General features: G+C 38.7%; 1 protein-coding gene across 1 annotated transcript in view; it reads right to left on the minus strand.

The window, feature by feature from the left end:
* Nucleotides 1-3,213: 3,213 nt before the first annotated feature.
* The window catches only part of LOC131689090 (homeotic protein labial-like), a 53,161-nt gene continuing 37,635 nt past the window's right edge, over nt 3,214-18,739 (minus strand). The window contains exons 2-4 of the mRNA XM_058973899.1: nt 14,455-14,544; nt 10,714-10,889; nt 3,214-8,896 (exon numbers count right to left, since the gene is read on the minus strand). Coding sequence (XP_058829882.1) covers nt 8,714-8,896; nt 10,714-10,889; nt 14,455-14,544 — 449 coding nt within the window. The 3' untranslated portion in view covers nt 3,214-8,713. The remainder of the gene's footprint in view (nt 8,897-10,713; nt 10,890-14,454; nt 14,545-18,739) is intronic.

Consider the following 18,739-nt stretch of genomic DNA (forward strand, 5'->3'; position numbering starts at 1 on the left):
GGGCATTTTTTGGCTCCGCTTGGAAACTCTAGGAAAAGACCTAATCAAAACTCACCTGAACTTCCTCGTAAGGGTCCTAGGTTGTCCCAAACAAGGGTACAAAATAAAAATAATTCATCAACTGGAAGTGCTGGTACAAATCCGAAGATAATACCTCCTGGTTTTGGGAAATTGAGATACAACCAGGAGTTCCCAGCACTCCCCGGGGCACCAAAAATCCCAAGTGCTCCAATTTTACAGTCAGAAACTCAACCTAAAACGGGATTCCTTAAATTTTCTGACATTGTGGACTGGATATTCACAGCTTTCAACATTACCGATCCTATGAAAAGCTTGCTGGTTGCTATTCTACCAACAGTAAGAACATTTTTAAAACAGTTGACCCCTCCTTACAGCGATCGTATCCTTCGATGGCTAACTTATTAGACGGAATCAGGGATCTGATCACTGTTTTACAGTGGAACTGCAGAAGTATTATCCCCAAAATTGATTCATTAAAACACTTGCTAAATTACAATCATTGTGATGCATTTTCCCTATGTGAAACATGGCTCACTTCTAATATAAACCTCAACTTCCACGATTTTAACATTATCCGCTTGGATCGAGAAGACTCATATGGGGGGGTACTTTTAGGGATCAAAAAGTGCTACTCCTTCAATCGAATCAACCTCCCTTCGACGCCAGGCATTGAAGTTGTCGCTTGTCAAACAACAATCAAAGGCAAAGATCTTTGCATTGCTTCTATTTACATTCCTCCTAGGGCCATGATGGGATATCGAAGGTTCTCCAACGTGATTGAACACCTTCCCTCGCCCCGCCTGCTTCTTGGAGACTTTAACTCTCACGGTACGGGGTGGGGCTGTCTATACGACGATAATCGATCTTCGACAATTCAAGACCTTTGTGACAACTTCAACATGACAATTCTGAACACAGGGGAAATGACACGAATTCCTAGACCACCTGCGCAAGCAAGTGCACTGGACATATCTTTATGCTCGACATCACTACGGTTAGATTGCAAGTGGAAGGTAATATCTGATCCCTACGGTAGTGACCACTTACCAATTGTAATTACAATCACCACTGGTTCAAGACCATCGACACCAATCAATGTTCCCTATGACCTCACACGAAACATTGATTGGAAGAGCTACGCTGCTGAGATATCCAAAACTATCGATTCAACACAGATACTTCCCCCGGAGGAAGAATATAAGTTTTTGTCCAACTCGATTCTCGATAGCGCGATTCAAACTCAGACGAAACGAGTACCCGACGTGAACACCCAAAAACGTTCTCCCAACCCGTGGTGGGACAAAGAGTGCTCAGACGTGTACGCGGAGAAAGCTGCCGCGTATAAAACCTTCCGGAACGACGGGTTAGTTGCTAGTTATCGAGTGTACGCGATATTAGAAATGCGAATGAAAAATTTAATGAAAGCTAAGAAACGCAGTTACTGGCGCCGGTTTGTCGACGGGTTAACAAGAGAAACATCGATGAGCACTCTTTGGGGCACGGCCCGACGTATGCGAAACCGAAACAGTACTAACGAGAGCGTGGAATATTCAAACCGTTGGATATTCGATTTCGCCAAGAAGGTTTGTCCGGATTCCGCCCCGGCACAGAAAATCTACCGCGCCGCGTCGCCTTACAATACCGCGAACGAAACACCGTTTACGATGGTGGAGTTCTCACTTGCTCTCTTATCATGTAACAATAAAGCCCCGGGGCCAGATAGAATTAAATTCAACTTATTGAAGAATCTGCCAGACTCTGCCAAAAGACGCTTGTTGAATTTATTTAATAGGTTTCTTGAGGGTAACATTGTCCCACATGACTGGAGACAGGTGAGGGTCATCGCCATCCAAAAACCAGGAAAACCAGCCTCCGACCATAATTCGTATCGTCCAATTGCAATGCTGTCCTGTAACCGGAAGTTGTTCGAGAAAATGATCCTGTTTCGGCTCGACAATTGGGTCGAAACAAATGGCTTACTGTCAGATACACAATTTGGCTTCCGCAAAGGCAAAGGGACGAACGATTGCCTTGCGTTGCTCTCAACAGAAATTCAAATGGCATATGCTAACAAAGAGCAGATGGCATCAGTATTCTTGGATATTAAGGGGGCTTTCGATTCAGTTTCGATCAACATTCTTTATGAGAAGTTGCACCAGCATGGTCTTTCGCCAATTTTAAATAACTTTTTGCTAAACCTGTTGTCTGAAAAACAAATGCATTTCTCGCATGGCGATTTATCGACATCACGATTTAGCTACATGGGCCTTCCCCAGGGCTCATGTCTAAGCCCTCTCCTCTACAATTTTTACGTGAATGACATTGACGAATGTCTTGTCAATTCCTGCACGCTAAGGCAGCTTGCAGATGACGGTGTGGTCTCTATTACAGGTCCTAAAGCCGTCGACTTGCAAGGACCACTGCAAGATACCTTGGACAATTTGTCTGCATGGGCTCTCCAACTGGGTATCGAGTTCTCCACGGAGAAAACTGAGCTAGTCGTATTTTCTAGAAAGCGTGAACCAGCGCAACTACAGCTTCAATTAATGGATCAAACTATTGCTCAGGCTTCAACATTCAAATATCTCGGGGTATGGTTCGACTCTAAAGGTACCTGGGGATGTCACATTAGGTATCTGAAACAGAAGTGCCAACAAAGGATCAACTTTTTCCGTACAATAACTGGAACATGGTGGGGTGCCCATCCAGGAGACCTAATCAGGTTGTACCAAACAACGATATTATCAGTGTTGGAGTACGGATGTTTCTGCTTTCGCTCCGCTGCGAACATACACTTCATTAAACTGGAGCGAATCCAGTATCGTTGCTTGCGTATTGCCTTGGGTTGCATGCACTCGACCCATACGATGAGTCTCGAAGTGCTGGCGGGCGTTCTTCCGCTGAAAAATCGATTCTGGGACCTCTCATATCGATTGCTCATTCGATGCGATATTCTGAACCCATTGGTGATTGCAAATTGCGAAAGGCTTGTCGAGCTTAATTCTCAGACCCGATTCATGTCCTTGTACTTCGATTACATGGCACAGAACATCAATTCATCTACATATAACGTCAACCGTGCTCATCTCTTAGATACTTCTGATCCAACTGTATTTTTCGATACATCCATGAAGGAAGAGATTTGTGGAATTCCGGATCATATTCGCCCACAAGTGGTCCCAAATATTTTCTATAACAAATACCATCAAGTCGACTGCGCCAAAATGTTCTACACTGACGGATCAATTCTCGACGGGTCCACAGGCTTCGGTATCTTCAACGAAAATCTTGCTGCCTCATTCAAACTCAATGATCCTGCTTCAATTTACGTCGCAGAATTAGCTGCCATTCAGTATACTCTCGGGATCATTGACACCCTGCCCTCAGACCATTACTTCATCGTTTCGGATAGTCTCAGCTCCATTGAGGCCATCCGTGCGGCGAAGCCTGGAAAGCACTCACCGTATTTCCTGGGGAAAATACGGGAATATCTGAGTGCTTTATCTGAAAAATCTTACCAGATTACCTTGGTTTGGGTCCCGTCACATTGTTCTATTGCGGGCAATGAGAAGGCGGACTCTTTAGCCAAGGTGGGCGCATTAGAAGGCGACACTTACGAAAGACCAATTTGCTTCAACGAATTTTTCAGTATCTCTCGTCAGAGGACGCTCGATAATTGGCAAACCTCATGGAGCAATGGGCATCTGGGACGGTGGCTACATTCCATTATCCCGAAGGTATCAACGAATGCTTGGTTTAAGGGGTTGGATGTGAACCGGGACTTTATTCGTACGATGTCAAGGATCATGACCAACCATTACTCGTTTGACGCGCATCTCCGTCGTATAGGGCTTGCTAAAAATAATCATTGTGTTTGTGAGAACGGCTATCACGACATCGAGCATGTTGTTTGGCTGTGCGCAGAGTACTGTGTTGCCAGGTCCCAACTAATAGATTCCCTTCGGGCCCGAGGTAGATCACCCTATGTGCCAGTCCGGGACGTCCTGGCAAGCCGTGACCACCCCTATATTTTTCTTATCTATATCTTTTTGAAAACCATTGATGTCCAAGTTTAATACATTTTACCCTCTCTCATTCACAGTAGAATCTCACCAACCTATCCCTGTATCTACAATATGGCATTGCTTCACGAGTCTTCGGTGCACACTCTTCTTGATAACCGTCTATCCAGAACATCATGACATACCGCACATGCAGATGATATAGAGTGCCAATAATTATCCGAAATATCGACCCTCCCCTCGCCCCTGCGATTACAGGCTGGAAACTACAACACTACAACAAAGTGTGCATATCCGCCACAATGATCAATCAGCAAACGACGATGTCAATTACACAATATGTATCCCACTTCCTACCTTTTTCCTTTACTTACATAAGAGGGGAGCAAGCCGCCCCTAAATACGGCTTTCCCTTCCCCCACTAACATGTGACATGTAATATATAAAAAAAATGAATTATCGGCCTCGTTAAGCTACAGCATTTGGGCCTAAATAAACGTATTTTAAGATAAAAAAAAATAGTATAATCTTAAGTAAGTGAAGTGTAAAGTGTATCAATGAAATAAAGAATTGATTGATAGAAAAACTAGTGTAGTTTGAATGGACGTGAGCTCGAACTGAAATGAACTGAAACTGATTCATAATTTGTACTAATTGGCAATGATATTGTTCTATTTGAGAATGTAGTTATTATATTTTGCCGAAAGTTATCTTATGTACTACTCCCTCGAAAGCTGAATAAACATGTGAACCTTGCCAAACAAAATGGATGAAATAATATAGAGCATAGAGTGTACATAAACAGGTTGAGAGAATCATGTAAATTACCATTGAATTCAATTGAGTACTTCGCCGAGTCTGTTTTTTTCATCTGACTGTGTTTTAAAGCTTATGTTCGCTTTGCATGATGCGCAATACAATACCAACCAGAATGCTACACACTTTTAGAAGATCCGACGCGTTACTATGTATAGCATGAGAATTGATGAAATGTGAAGGATCTCATATTCCATATTCCATATGCTCTTGACGTCTGGATAGAAAAGAGATTTCAACTTAACTCTGCCCACTATTTCGAGTCTGTTTTTTTCATCTGACTGTGTTTTAAAGCTTATGTTCGCTTTGCATGATGCGCAATACAATACCAACCAGAATGCTACACACTTTTAGAAGATCCGACGCGTTACTATGTATAGCATGAGAATTGATGAAATGTGAAGGATCTCATATTCCATATTCCATATGCTCTTGACGTCTGGATAGAAAAGAGATTTCAACTTAACTCTGCCCACTATTTCGAGTCTGTTTTTTTCATCTGACTGTGTTTTAAAGCTTATGTTCGCTTTGCATGATGCGCAATACAATACCAACCAGAATGCTACACACTTTTAGAAGATCCGACGCGTTACTATGTATAGCATGAGAATTGATGAAATGTGAAGGATCTCATATTCCACATGAGTGCGATACAGAGAGGATTACGCTGAACCATGATACCCTTTATGTTCCAACCACGCTATGCACTCATGATAAACAGAGTGCCACGAGAGAAGTTCAAGATTGATTTAGCCTTGAACTTCAGTATGATCTGGTATTTAAAAGAGGAATGCGATTTTAACACTGTAAAAACGGTCATTGTACAGAAGACTGAAGTTGATTTCGCTACCTTTTAGTGGATTTACCAATAAACAACACAGACTAAGCCCACTATTTCGAGTCTGTTTTTTTCATCTGACTGTGTTTTAAAGCTTATGTTCGCTTTGCATGATGCGCAATACAATACCAACCAGAATGCTACACACTTTTAGAAGATCCGACGCGTTACTATGTATAGCATGAGAATTGATGAAATGTGAAGGATCTCATATTCCACATGAGTGCGATACAGAGAGGATTACGCTGAACCATGATACCCTTTATGTTCCAACCACGCTATGCACTCATGATAAACAGAGTGCCACGAGAGAAGTTCAAGATTGATTTAGCCTTGAACTTCAGTATGATCTGGTATTTAAAAGAGGAATGCGATTTTAACACTGTAAAAACGGTCATTGTACAGAAGACTGAAGTTGATTTCGCTACCTTTTAGTGGATTTACCAATAAACAACACAGACTAAGCCCACTATTTCGAGTCTGTTTTTTTCATCTGACTGTGTTTTAAAGCTTATGTTCGCTTTGCATGATGCGCAATACAATACCAACCAGAATGCTACACACTTTTAGAAGATCCGACGCGTTACTATGTATAGCATGAGAATTGATGAAATGTGAAGGATCTCATATTCCACATGAGTGCGATACAGAGAGGATTACGCTGAACCATGATACCCTTTATGTTCCAACCACGCTATGCACTCATGATAAACAGAGTGCCACGAGAGAAGTTCAAGATTGATTTAGCCTTGAACTTCAGTATGATCTGGTATTTAAAAGAGGAATGCGATTTTAACACTGTAAAAACGGTCATTGTACAGAAGACTGAAGTTGATTTCGCTACCTTTTAGTGGATTTACCAATAAACAACACAGACTAAGCAAAACCCTACAGAAAACTCTGAATTGGAGCTCGCACCAGGCATACGTTGTGTATAAGCGTGAATGACGGAAGGTAAAGAACTTAAATCCTTTTCATTCCTTTTTAACTGCGACTGTGGCCAGCGTGACTGCACTCTAGTGGGTCTGGGTTCAATCCCAGCCGAGAAAGCATTGTCCCGGTCCATGAGTTATGGTGATGGACTGATATCTAAGGTTCAGATAATGGAGTCGGTGATAGTCATTAGATAAAAAGGCAAAGAACTCTGACATATTGATTATGAATTTGGAGAGTAACACAAGCCCTAACATAAGGAGTAACCTTTACAGGTTCATTGATCGTATGTAAATACCCGGAGGATAACTTTTCCACAACGCCAATTCGTATGACGCAGCATTAAGCCCGATCCAGATGATACATCAGCTCAGCTTCAGTCACCGTTCCGTTAGGATAAGTTGAATGCATTTCTCGTGTGCCTGTTCACACGTGTCGTACGTCAAAACGTTCCATGTCGTTGTGTGAATGCCTCCATTTAACTGCATATAACTAATCTTGACGTTCGGTACCGGTGACGGAAGCCTGATGTATCGTGTGAATCGTACTTTAATCAACATCAAGATTCGGAATGGAATATCCGACTCCATTAGACTGACGTTAGATTGCTTGAAGCATGGCAATGTAGTATCTCTTGTTGTTTAACATTCATGACAATCAGACTGCCACGAGAGACGTTCATTCTCACAAATATGTTTTATCACTCATGTTCTGAACTTCTCAATGGTTTAATTAAAATGGGTTTCGAGATTGTTATACTGATAATATAGTCCTAATCGTATGTACTAAACATGAATCTGTACTAAATGAACGGATTGATTTAGCCTTGAACTACAGTATGATCTGGTATTTGAAAGAGGAACGCGATTTGTACCCTGTAAAAACGGTCTTTGTACAGAAGACAAAATTTGATTTCACTATCTTTTAGTGGAATTACAATAAATAACACAGACAAAGCAAAACCCTAGACAAAACTCTGAATTGGAACTCGCACCAGGCATACGTTGTGCAGAAGCATGATTGACCAAAGGTAAAGAACATAAATCCTTTTCATGCCTTTTTAACGGCGACTGTAGTCGAGTGGCAAGCGTGACTTTACCCTTGTGGGTCCGGGTTCAATCCCAACCAAGATCGTTGAAATTTTCTGAGGTTAAAAATTTCTGATCCACATCTTTCTTCGGAAGAGAAGTAAAGCGTTAGTCCTGGTCCATGAGTGGAGGTGATGGACCGATATCTAGGGTTCAGATGGTGGAGTCGCCTCTTTGGCGTCGGTGATAGCTATCTATTGTGACTATGGTCATTAAATAAAAAATGAAATGAACTCTGAAATGTTGATTGTGATCACGACCATCATATTTGAATCGCAGAGTTTGTGAAGAAACGTACATCCACTGTATCAAAGATGTGTTCGAATTTCTTCATCCGAGTTGAGGTACAATATGACCTTTCCAGATTTTGAAATCTCAATGTAATCAGCTTTCACTTCAGTCTAACTCAGTAGGATACCTGATGGTGAATCATAATCGATAAAAACGAACACTGGTGATATCCCACTTACCTTTAAATGGGCTGTTAATTTTTACACAACTTTAACGCAAGAAATAGACGTCTATTCTTTGTGGTGGAATGCGCAATAAATAAAGATTCAAATAGTAATCCTTTCAATTTATAACATTTACCTCAGGTAATGTACATGCCAGGTCGTAACTATTGAAAAAATTGGATGTTAATACCAATCAACTAATGGCTAAATTAAAAAAAAAATCGTGAGCAACAAACGAAATTAAAAAACAGTAAATCGGTCTCGTTTGACAAGATTTTGGCGATTAGTTTGGCTTCATATGAAATAAAAAATAGATATTAGTTAAAAAATATAAATAACCCTGGTATTGATGGCAAACCGTTGGTAGTTAGCCAATGTCATTTCGAGTTGTTAACTGACTTAAAGCTTCAAATCAGTCAGTTTTATATCCAGGCACAACTTAGAGACAAACAAAACTTTTGTCATTGTGCTGCTAGGTAAGAATAGAAGAATGTACATTTTTTGGTATTCGTTTGCTGACATAAGAATTCAACTTAAATATTATAACGTAGTTGATTCTCGACTATTGTCATTACTCTCAGCTATTGGATGTTTGCCTACTGTGCTCTCAGGCTGAGAGACCGCGTTATGTTTCGGCGAAGGACATTGGGCGTCATTTGGTACTAATCCTTCCTTGATCCGCTTCTTTTGTTTCATTCGGCGGTTTTGAAACCAAATTTTGACCTAAAAATAAAAAAAATGTTGATTATTGTTTTCTAAATTTACGCTTATTTATGAATTTGATGACATTGCTTTTGATAGGGTACATCAATGAAATACGACGTGGCCAATCTTCAAGACAGCTTGTACGTTATCCTTGAACATGCATTAAAAATTAATTTTTATTGTTTCTTGCAAATCAACTTAAAATCAACAGAGTTAAACCAGGGAGGACACTTCAACATCATTTTTAAAACTTCGTTTTGAATCTTTTCAAGGATTCAGGACAAAATTTCGAAAATGATTTCGATGCGTTGTTGCACAATAACATGTCCATATACTCACTGTTTATGTCATGGTCGGCCTAATTAATTGCTTATAAATTAATAGCTTATTTTTGATAAAGCTAGATTTATTTTTTAAATCGGTATAAATTTTCAATATACTTGTTGTATTTTGTTTGAATTCCTTCAATGTGAAAGTTAGATTTTTGTTTTACATCAGACCTAAGTATTTAACTTGATTAGACCAGGTTCAAGCGAATCCATGTTTCATCTTTTCTAGTAATTATTGATGAAATTAAAATTTTGGGGCAATCAATTGCAAATGACACCAAGACACTAGCATCCGTAACAGAGATGCTAGCGTCATCATAGAAAGGTGACTTTTTAAGAAATATCCTCATTATACAAATTCGGAAAATGAATTCCAATATTTTAGCAATATATTCTTGTGTCAAATACCGTCGCATTCTTTATCTATGCCTAGAAGAGCGAATGACAATGACTCTAACAAGTTGATGAGTATCCAAGACCAAATAAAAACTCCAATAAAATTCTCACATATATATGACATCATATTAATATATTTTATTTTTCAGATAGTAAATGTTTTATCTGGCTTCAGAACAGAAATTACCTCAATATGTTTACATCTTTCAGAAAAGTTTGCCAAACATATATTGAATAATGTAATCAAGTAGAATTTCAGCAAGGTTTTCAAGTAAAACTGTTTCTTGAAAAAAATGAGAAAATTACTGAAAAATGATCAGAATCGAGGTCAGCATGTGTAGTCGATTCTTCACAAATGTGACTTCGGTTGGTCAAAACCCTTTTAAGCGTAAATGGATTCCTCACAGACGAATAACACGTAGGTCTATTTGGGAATGACCAGGAGCGGATCCAGAAAAAAATTTCGGAGGGGGTCCAAAATTTCGACTTGAAAATGTTCATTGTACAATACGTAATATGTAATATCCTCATTCAATTGAAATCGATTTTGGTTATCGAATCTGGTTTGGAATGATTTTGAACTTAGAATGACATGAAAGAAACTATTTAAAAATTTCTCAAGAAGTTAAAACTGTTCGGGGGGGGGGGTCCGGACCCCCAAGACCCTCCCGCTGGATCCGCCACTGGGAATGACACTTAGTCTTAGAATTCAAGCTTTATCGTTCATTCACAGTTTGTTTATTTAGTGACCCTGTGATGCTTTCTCAACCTTGTCCGTTGGTGCTTTGCTCATGAGTAATGAGTGAGTTCAAAATTTTGGCTACTTTCTTGATCAGGATTAAATAAGATATAATTACCGAAATTTTAATTATATTTGCTGATAGAATAGGATTGTAAAGGTCATCTGAAATCAAAATCCTCTTCACAAAGATTTTGTATAATTCTTCGTTTTCAAAATATATTCTTGTTTCAACTAAAATGAATAATTTGTGAAAATGCACCTTCTGCATAAGTTATTGAGTTAGACTAAATTAGTTTTTATTTTTATTGTTTTACCATAGTTAATGAAATCGTACTGAAGCGAGTAATATATAAAACATTTAAATTTACCTGAGTCTCATTCAGATGTAATGAATTTGCTATTTCTATCCTCCTAGCTCGTGTCAAATATTTGTTGAAGTGAAACTCTTTTTCTAGCTCGGTGAGTTGCTTGTTGGTGAAATTAGTCCTCCCCGTACTTGTACTGTTTATCAGAAAACTTGTGTGATGTGCAGTTGTAGTGGTGGCTGAAAACATAAAATTGTTGAATTAATGCTTCCGCTTTGTTGCTTGAAGTACAAATAAATAATATGGTCGGTGTTAAGTCAGACCGGACTAAGTCGCAAAACATCGAAAAACGAGATTATGATAACACTGGGTAAAGAATTTCTTCAGCTACATTCGACCTTTGCCAGATTTGAAATATGTGACCATAAACAAGAATTATGGCAAAAAATAATTTCCAATTATAACGTAAAGGATGCTGCGATTCAAACTTTAAACCCAATTTTCTCGAAATCAATATTATGTCACTTAGTTCGCTTTGACTTAACAGCATCGATTCGATCCATACTAATTTTACTGAGGTCGTTATTGCTTGAGCCAAAACTGTGTCTAATCCCGACTGCGCTCAAAATGTATGAAGAGACGGCGGTTGTGGTTAGAACCTGACTTATTTTCGGGATCAACTAATGGCTTGAAGATTGGAAAAAATACTTAGTTTGGAACATAACAATTCATAATAGTTGTTTTATGAATCTTGCTGGTCAAGTACGTCTCGCGAGATATCGTCACATATAGTAGTCCCAAATCTATGAACTGGGACTTCTATAAAGAGGGCTTGGCGGCTAGGTTTCATGGATATTCTTTGACGATTAAACCTCTAAGTGACTTGAATGAGGTCATGGATGAAACAAGCTCACTCATAGTAGGAGCAGACCAAACGCTTGTCCGCTTCTTCTAAAGAAACTCTTTGGTGGAATGCCGAACTTGCTATACTCGAAAAATTATGTAGAAGAACTTGGAATCGCAAACACAAAGACGGGTCAGGGGCATTATAGTTGAACCGCAAAGCTTACAGAAAAGTCCTCCGATGCTCTGAGCGAAGTGGTTGGAAAGGACTTTGCACAAATGTCTCAAGTCTTAGTTAGCTTAGTAGATTTCCTATTTACGTAAGAATATTTGTTCCGGCAACCATTCCATAAACAGTTTACCATTTATGATTTTTTGTTGCAAATTAGTTATGGGGTAGTTGACGCAACAAAAATTGCTACAAAAATTGTTATTTTTAAAATCGAAAGACTTTCATGTCAATTCCATTATAACTGCTTATGGTAAAAACTCGTCTGTCGAAGATGAAGCACTTAATTGTCTTTTTGATATATATATTTTTCAGGTTGATTGGAGCCCCATCACCGATGACTGCCCTAAGTTCTTTTCAGGTAGTCTTTATTCTCGGGTATTAGCTCGAAAAATTGTAATAACCGAATTTATCAAATAGGGGAACCCGGAAAAAGGATGGAATCATTCCATTTCTACTTCAAAGAGGATATGAACATATCAAGCATATTTTTAACCGTTATGTGTCCGCCGCGGTAACCGGGCACCTTTTTAGGTTTCAATTCATGAAATTCCTATGTTTTATCAATAGCTGGAAATTGAAACTTTGTGAGTCTTAGAACTTCACTAAGCCAAGCTTTTGGGTTAATAATATTGTTGATATATTAAGGGGGAGTGAGGAGGGGCTCCTGAATTGTTTTACTACGTAACAGGCCGCCGTGGGTACCCGGGTAACTACAAAACTGAACTGCCAACAACTAAAGTAATTTCCAACCGATTTTAATACTTTTGGGTGTTTTGGATTCGGGAACTCATCCACTTTTAGAGTTGGTAAAAATGAATCGGGTTACTTTATTCGGTTCCCGGGAATCCGGATTTCCGGAAGCATGTTACAGTGTTGGGACACTATTTGTGAATTTCAATGGAATACTAGCAATATGGGTATTAAAATTCTTGGAATTGCATCAGTAGGCTGTATCTCGTGGTTTTGAAACCATTTGGTGATTTAACCCCGGAACGGACATTTCGAGGCAGGTTTCCGTGGGGCCGTAAGTAGACGAGTTTCTGAATCCAAAACATCTAAAAGTGTTCAAATCGGTTAAGGAAAGCCATAATTATGAGCATTTCAATTTGTGGGTAACCGGGTCGTCGGCCTTTTTAAGGTGTTTTTTTGTTGGACACATAACGGTTAACAAAGTTCTTACTTGTAGTCATTCAACAGAATATATTCTACTAGCGTGACAAGAAATAATAATAAAGTTAATTGCCACAGATGGACCTAAAGGTAAACCTGGGATGAGTATATTCTTGTTCCCAATGACCTTAAATTCCTGTAGTTTTCCTTTTAAACCTTTGAATGTGAGAATTCCACCTCGCGATGAATGTCTGCCTGGCCGTTTGGAGCAACAACTTGAAGAATACGTAGTTTTTTGCGTTCTTTGGTGCTGGTGTTTACTGTCGTGAAATGATATAAGACCAATCCTATTTGCTTGATAGATAATACACAGAATTTCAAGCAAAAACCTTTGTGATACTGTGTGGCGTACATTCTGCACTTCAACAGGGAATTTGCAGTAAAAGAATTTCCTTTTGCTCTGACAGACAGGCTGCCATAAAACCACTTAGTTCATCAGATTCTAGTTTGAAATTAGTAATTACATGTCGAGCTCATATCGAAGAAGTCAACATTTCAAATGTTATCTAACGTGTATGGGTACCCAGTAATTTCGGTATTACTGGAACTGAATTAACGGACGAATTGGCTAGGCAGGTGCTGCGTATAACTTCTTTGGTCCAGAGCCAGTTTTACCAATGTCGTTTAGTTGAATACAACACAAGATGTTATCTTGGACTGCAACCGAACATGTTCTAACAACAACTTTTCTGCAATATGTGAGTCTGAAAGATTTTTTTGGTTCCATTTGGGGTCCGGTAAATGTGAAAAATTTTGAGTTGATTGGTTCGTAGCGTGTTTGAAATTTGCGTAGAAATTTTTGTGGAAAATCCAACTTTTTGACATTTTCATTTCTAGATACCACGCGTTTGTCTCATCAGAATCCGACACGTACTTAGTATCATGATTAAGCTAGCACCGGATTGTTGCTAGCTCAATATGTGTTCCTGAGCCAGAGGTTTGCGTTGTTTGTCAAGCGTGATGACCCGCAAGAAAAGGAGCTCATTTTAAACTGATGAGAACTAATGAAATTGAAACATTTGGTTTGGCTTAGCAAGCCAATGCAAGATGCACTATGCTATATTTCTCGTTAGTGAAGCAACTATTTTGTCTCCATTAAGGAGAAAATTGTTTTAAATCATTTTTGCGCGTGAAGAGCACAAAACGTATAACTAAATTAGTTACGAAATTGAGGGCAGGCATAGCATAGTTGGTAAATAGATTGCCTTGCACGCAGCTGACCTGGGTTCGAGCCCCAACCCCGCACATAGGGATTTTCGGATTCAGGTCCTGTTAAAGTTTCAATTAAACTGAAAACCTAATACCTTCTTAGGTTTGGGTAAAATTCGAGTTATCCAGTTCTATAGCTTGTGTCGGATTTGGGTTTTTGAATTCAAAAACATCGTTATCGAGTAACCGAACTTATCACTAATACGCTCCGTATTAGACTGCTCCAGTTTACATAGACATGGTCACAATTGTCGAATTGTCAAGATTCTGACTCCGAAAGTTTCACTGCCACGATTTCTGTACTGGACTATTACTAGAAACATTGCATATTTGAACAATATAATACTTACTTAGATTAGGTTCAGCTAATCCTCTCAATGGATCAATTACATGATGATTGATATGATATTCCGAAATTATTTGGGAGCCCGACTTTTGCACTGCAACAAAGAAGAGTATTAAATTTATTAGAATGATAGTTGGATTTTAATTGTGAATCTACAGTAATAGAAATTACTTCGTCAAAATATATACCATAAAGAACCTGAAGCACACATTTGGTTAGAATATTTTCGATATTTCCATGTAGATTGGTAGATCTTAGTAAAATGGGCAGCTATAACGTTAAGGCAAATTTCTTCACGTCCGCTTAACTTTTAAACCAGGTATACCGGTGCGTTGAACCTGGTTTAAAAGATAAGCGTGGGTGAAGAAATCGGCCCTAAAAGAAAAGACGACAACAGGCTTCTTACTCTTTTTAATTTTCGCTACTAGGCCCTGCCGAAAACCTAGACACGGTCCAGTCTATTTTCAACCATCAAAGGCATCGGTCACAATACCCAGTGTGCTCCTGCTTCTGTCCGAGCCAATGCAAAGCGAACGAAAAACCAGTTACTTGTGTGCATTATCTGAACAACAAAGAATACCGTTATTTTTATTCTTGTGTGATCTATCAAGATGACTGAGTCTCATCAACAAAACGTGATTATTCGGCCTAACACAGTGGCGATTGACTTCAGGTCTTTTCGCATAAGACCAAGTATTCGTGATGTGGAACATCTGCTGAAGGTGAAAATGCAGCTTCGGTTTTCGGAAGTCACCTGCATACAGCTTGAGCACGTCAGGCTTGCGGTGCTGATAACTTTCAACAAATTCGCCCAGGCCAAAAGATTCATTTCGCAGAACAACTTAAAACAGGTGATTATTTGTGACAACGCTGAAATCAAGATCCCTGTATACATGAATAATGGGAGTATTGAAGTGAAATTACATGATTTATCTCCACTTACTTGCAAAGTGGCAATTAAAAGATTCATGTCGCATTTTGCAGCAGTGGAATCTATTACGGAGGACACATGGAGAAACTACTTCCCAAGTATTTCAAATGGCGTCTTTGTGGTGAGAATGCGGGTAGACCAACCCATTCCCTCCTACCTTACCCTGCAGTACAACACAAAAGGGGGTGACACTATTACACAGCGAACTCTTTGTACATATCAGGGACAAACTAATACGTGTCAATTCTGTGAACAAACGGCGCACTATGGACAACCCTGCCCAGAAACTGCTAAGGAAAGCTCAGTTGCAGAAAAAAATGCCAACACCCAAGCCCCAATATCTTTACCTGAACCACAATCGGTTGCCAAAATAGTGGCTGCAGTTAAGGCAATAATGACAACTGCAAAAGCTTCAAACTTAACAACTAATACCACCAGTGAAGAAGCTACCACCAAGGATGGAGTGTTCACATTCGGGACCTGCAAGGGCAAGAAACCAGGAAGAAGATCTGATCGCGAGTATCATGGCAGTAATCAAGATGATGATACCGACGTAAGCAACAACGAGACAAACATGGGTAACCCCGAAGTTGGCGAAAGAAGGAACATCTTCCCGACGCAAAAAAAGATCTCCGCTCGCAATAGCAAGTTGCGCGCACTGGATCTTACAGACTCAAAATAAAATTTATTGTTATTTTTATTTTTTACTTCTTGTAAATATAAAATGTAAATATAGACCCATGGCTCCTCTAAGCTAACGCATTGAGCCGTGTCAAATAAACGAATTAAAAAAAACCTAGACACCTAGCGCTCATCGTTGCCTGAATCATTTGTATGTTTTTCACAATTGCTGAAAATAAACGTACTTCAAATATATCACCTAAACTGGGTGAATTCATATTTCACTTATATGTTGTATTTTCACAGTTTATTCTCCATTATTCAACTAATTGAAATTGAGAAATCATTCAAGCACTCGAAAAACTCATAATTATGAATAAAATTGATCAATGTGATTTGGATTTTTTATGCTTTTACTGTAAGAGGGGATAGAATTTTACCGGGCCTTAGAGGCCTCGCTTGCCTTCAGAATGGTTAAGCATAATCCGTGGTTCATAGCTGTTCAAAACATCGATGTAGACTTCAGTGTCTACCTTCATACCAGTTTCCCAGCCAACCTTATTGATGGTATATCAACCGAATAATACGTGTTTATATCTCTCTATACAAGTCGCACAAAATCGGCATTATCAGCATTATCAAACGTTCCACAACATTCCTTTTGTAGAATTTTTGCCTTCGGCTTCAATAGGCATTGCAACAGATATTTTAATGATCCCGAAATAATATATTATTCTGTGAAGTTTTTAATTGGTGATGGTGATGGTTCACCCTCATGTCCATTAGACTGGTTTAATTTTTGACTATTAGCTCCACCAGGCTCTACTGATTCCTTTTATGGCCCTTAGTAATAGTGCAAATTTTGGTACCGATTGGTTGTGTCTACGGACCCTTCAAAAATTTCAAAGTTTATATGGAAATTTGTATGGAAAATCGGTGAACATAGAAAATAAATTCTTAAAAAATTACCTCATCAATCAATTCATGGAACCACTATATAATTCTAAAGGTATTCTTTTACTGAACACATTCGTGGAACATTGAAAGTTTGCGAAAATTCGCTGAGAAAAGTTATTAACTAAAGAAGCAGTATGACTTCAAAACAAGTGGATTTTATTATTAATGATAGCAACCCTGTTTGAATAGCTCCATCGTTATACAAGTGTAGACTAGACTTGCCACCCACCACTCGCGTATGGGAGATACAGTTACTCAAACAGGGTTGCTATGATGAATAATAAAATCCACTTCTTTGGAAGTCATGCTACTTCTTTAGTTAATAACTTTTCTCAACGAATTTTCACAAACTTACAATGTTCCTCGAATATGTTCAGTTGAAGAATACCTTTAGAAGTGTTCTGATTAATTATTTGATGAGGTGATTTTTTAAGAATTTATTTTCGATGTTAACCGATACTAATTAGACACAAGCGATCGGTACCAAAATTAGCACAATTACTAAGGGCCATAAAAGGAATCAGTAGAGCCTGATGGAGCCAAAAGTCAAAAATTGAACCAGTCTAACGCCCATACATTGGAGTGTGAACGAACAAAATAGGTACCCTCGTCACAATATTTTTTCCCTCACACTGATACCGATCATATAGGCGCGAAATTAGTCTCGCTACTGCACTAACAAAAAATCAAAAGCCTGACTTGCAATAATAAAGACATGTATTTTAAACCCGAATCTCATTGTCAACGTGTCTGTTATTTGCATTGTGTTTGAAAATAACCACAACACCGAAAACAATTACATTTTGCAAAAAAGAATTTTCAATAGTTCATAGACATTTTTGAAATGCCAGAATGCAAATAAATCTTGATTTTTGCATCATATCGGTGAACATATTGAAACTAGCTTTCAGTATATTTTACGATTCAATACTGGTGGTGTGATGAGCAGATCAAAGGTTGATTTTGGTAAAAAAAAACGATGGAGAGCTATGTCTTATACCTGGACTGAATTCGGTAGCTATTTCACGTTATCTTGACATGATGTCAATCTAAACGAAAGTGGATCGATGGCTTTTTTCGCTTGAACTTTTTCACTGGGACTTTGGTTATCAGACATTAATCAAATATTTGGTAAGGTTTATTATGTTTTTTAAGCGTAGATACGCGCCTATACACGAGGTGAGCAACATTTCTTGCCTCATCGAAGCTTACATTTGTTTTTTGATAAGGAGTTGCTATCACCCTCTAACTTTGAGCGTGATTAGATTGGATTTAAGATTTTAGAGTTTTATTTTTCAAACTGATTCAGGACGAGCATTTGTAACATAGAGCAATTGATAACATTGACTTGAAATTTGCGAGGACTGTAATTGGCTTAATTGTGCACACTTCGTCCTACTTTTGTAAGGTTATTCGACAACAATGCTATGCTTGATGATGACCAGCAATAAAATTTTACCTATCATTACATTGATTATTCCATCATTCATTGCAGTCGACCTTCTCATTTTATTCAAGCCAGAAGCTAAAAATTAATTTGCAGAGGTAGAATTTCCTCTGTCGTTTTGTTTCTTATCCACTGTACGAAGAGTAAAGTGTCGTTGTTTCCCTGCTGTTAAGTAAAAAAAGAAAACCAAGGAAGAAGAAAGCTGCCTCACTGTAGGTGAACACCAATGCGATTAAACAATCTCGCATTAGAATTAAGCCGCTAGTACACGGTTTGCTAGGAGCCAGTGAAATCGGCCGATATTTCGTCAAACGTCGGCTTATCTCTACAGAA

This window comes from Topomyia yanbarensis, chromosome 3 (assembly GCF_030247195.1).
Source record: "Topomyia yanbarensis strain Yona2022 chromosome 3, ASM3024719v1, whole genome shotgun sequence".
In the NCBI taxonomy this organism is placed as follows: domain Eukaryota; kingdom Metazoa; phylum Arthropoda; class Insecta; order Diptera; family Culicidae; genus Topomyia; species Topomyia yanbarensis.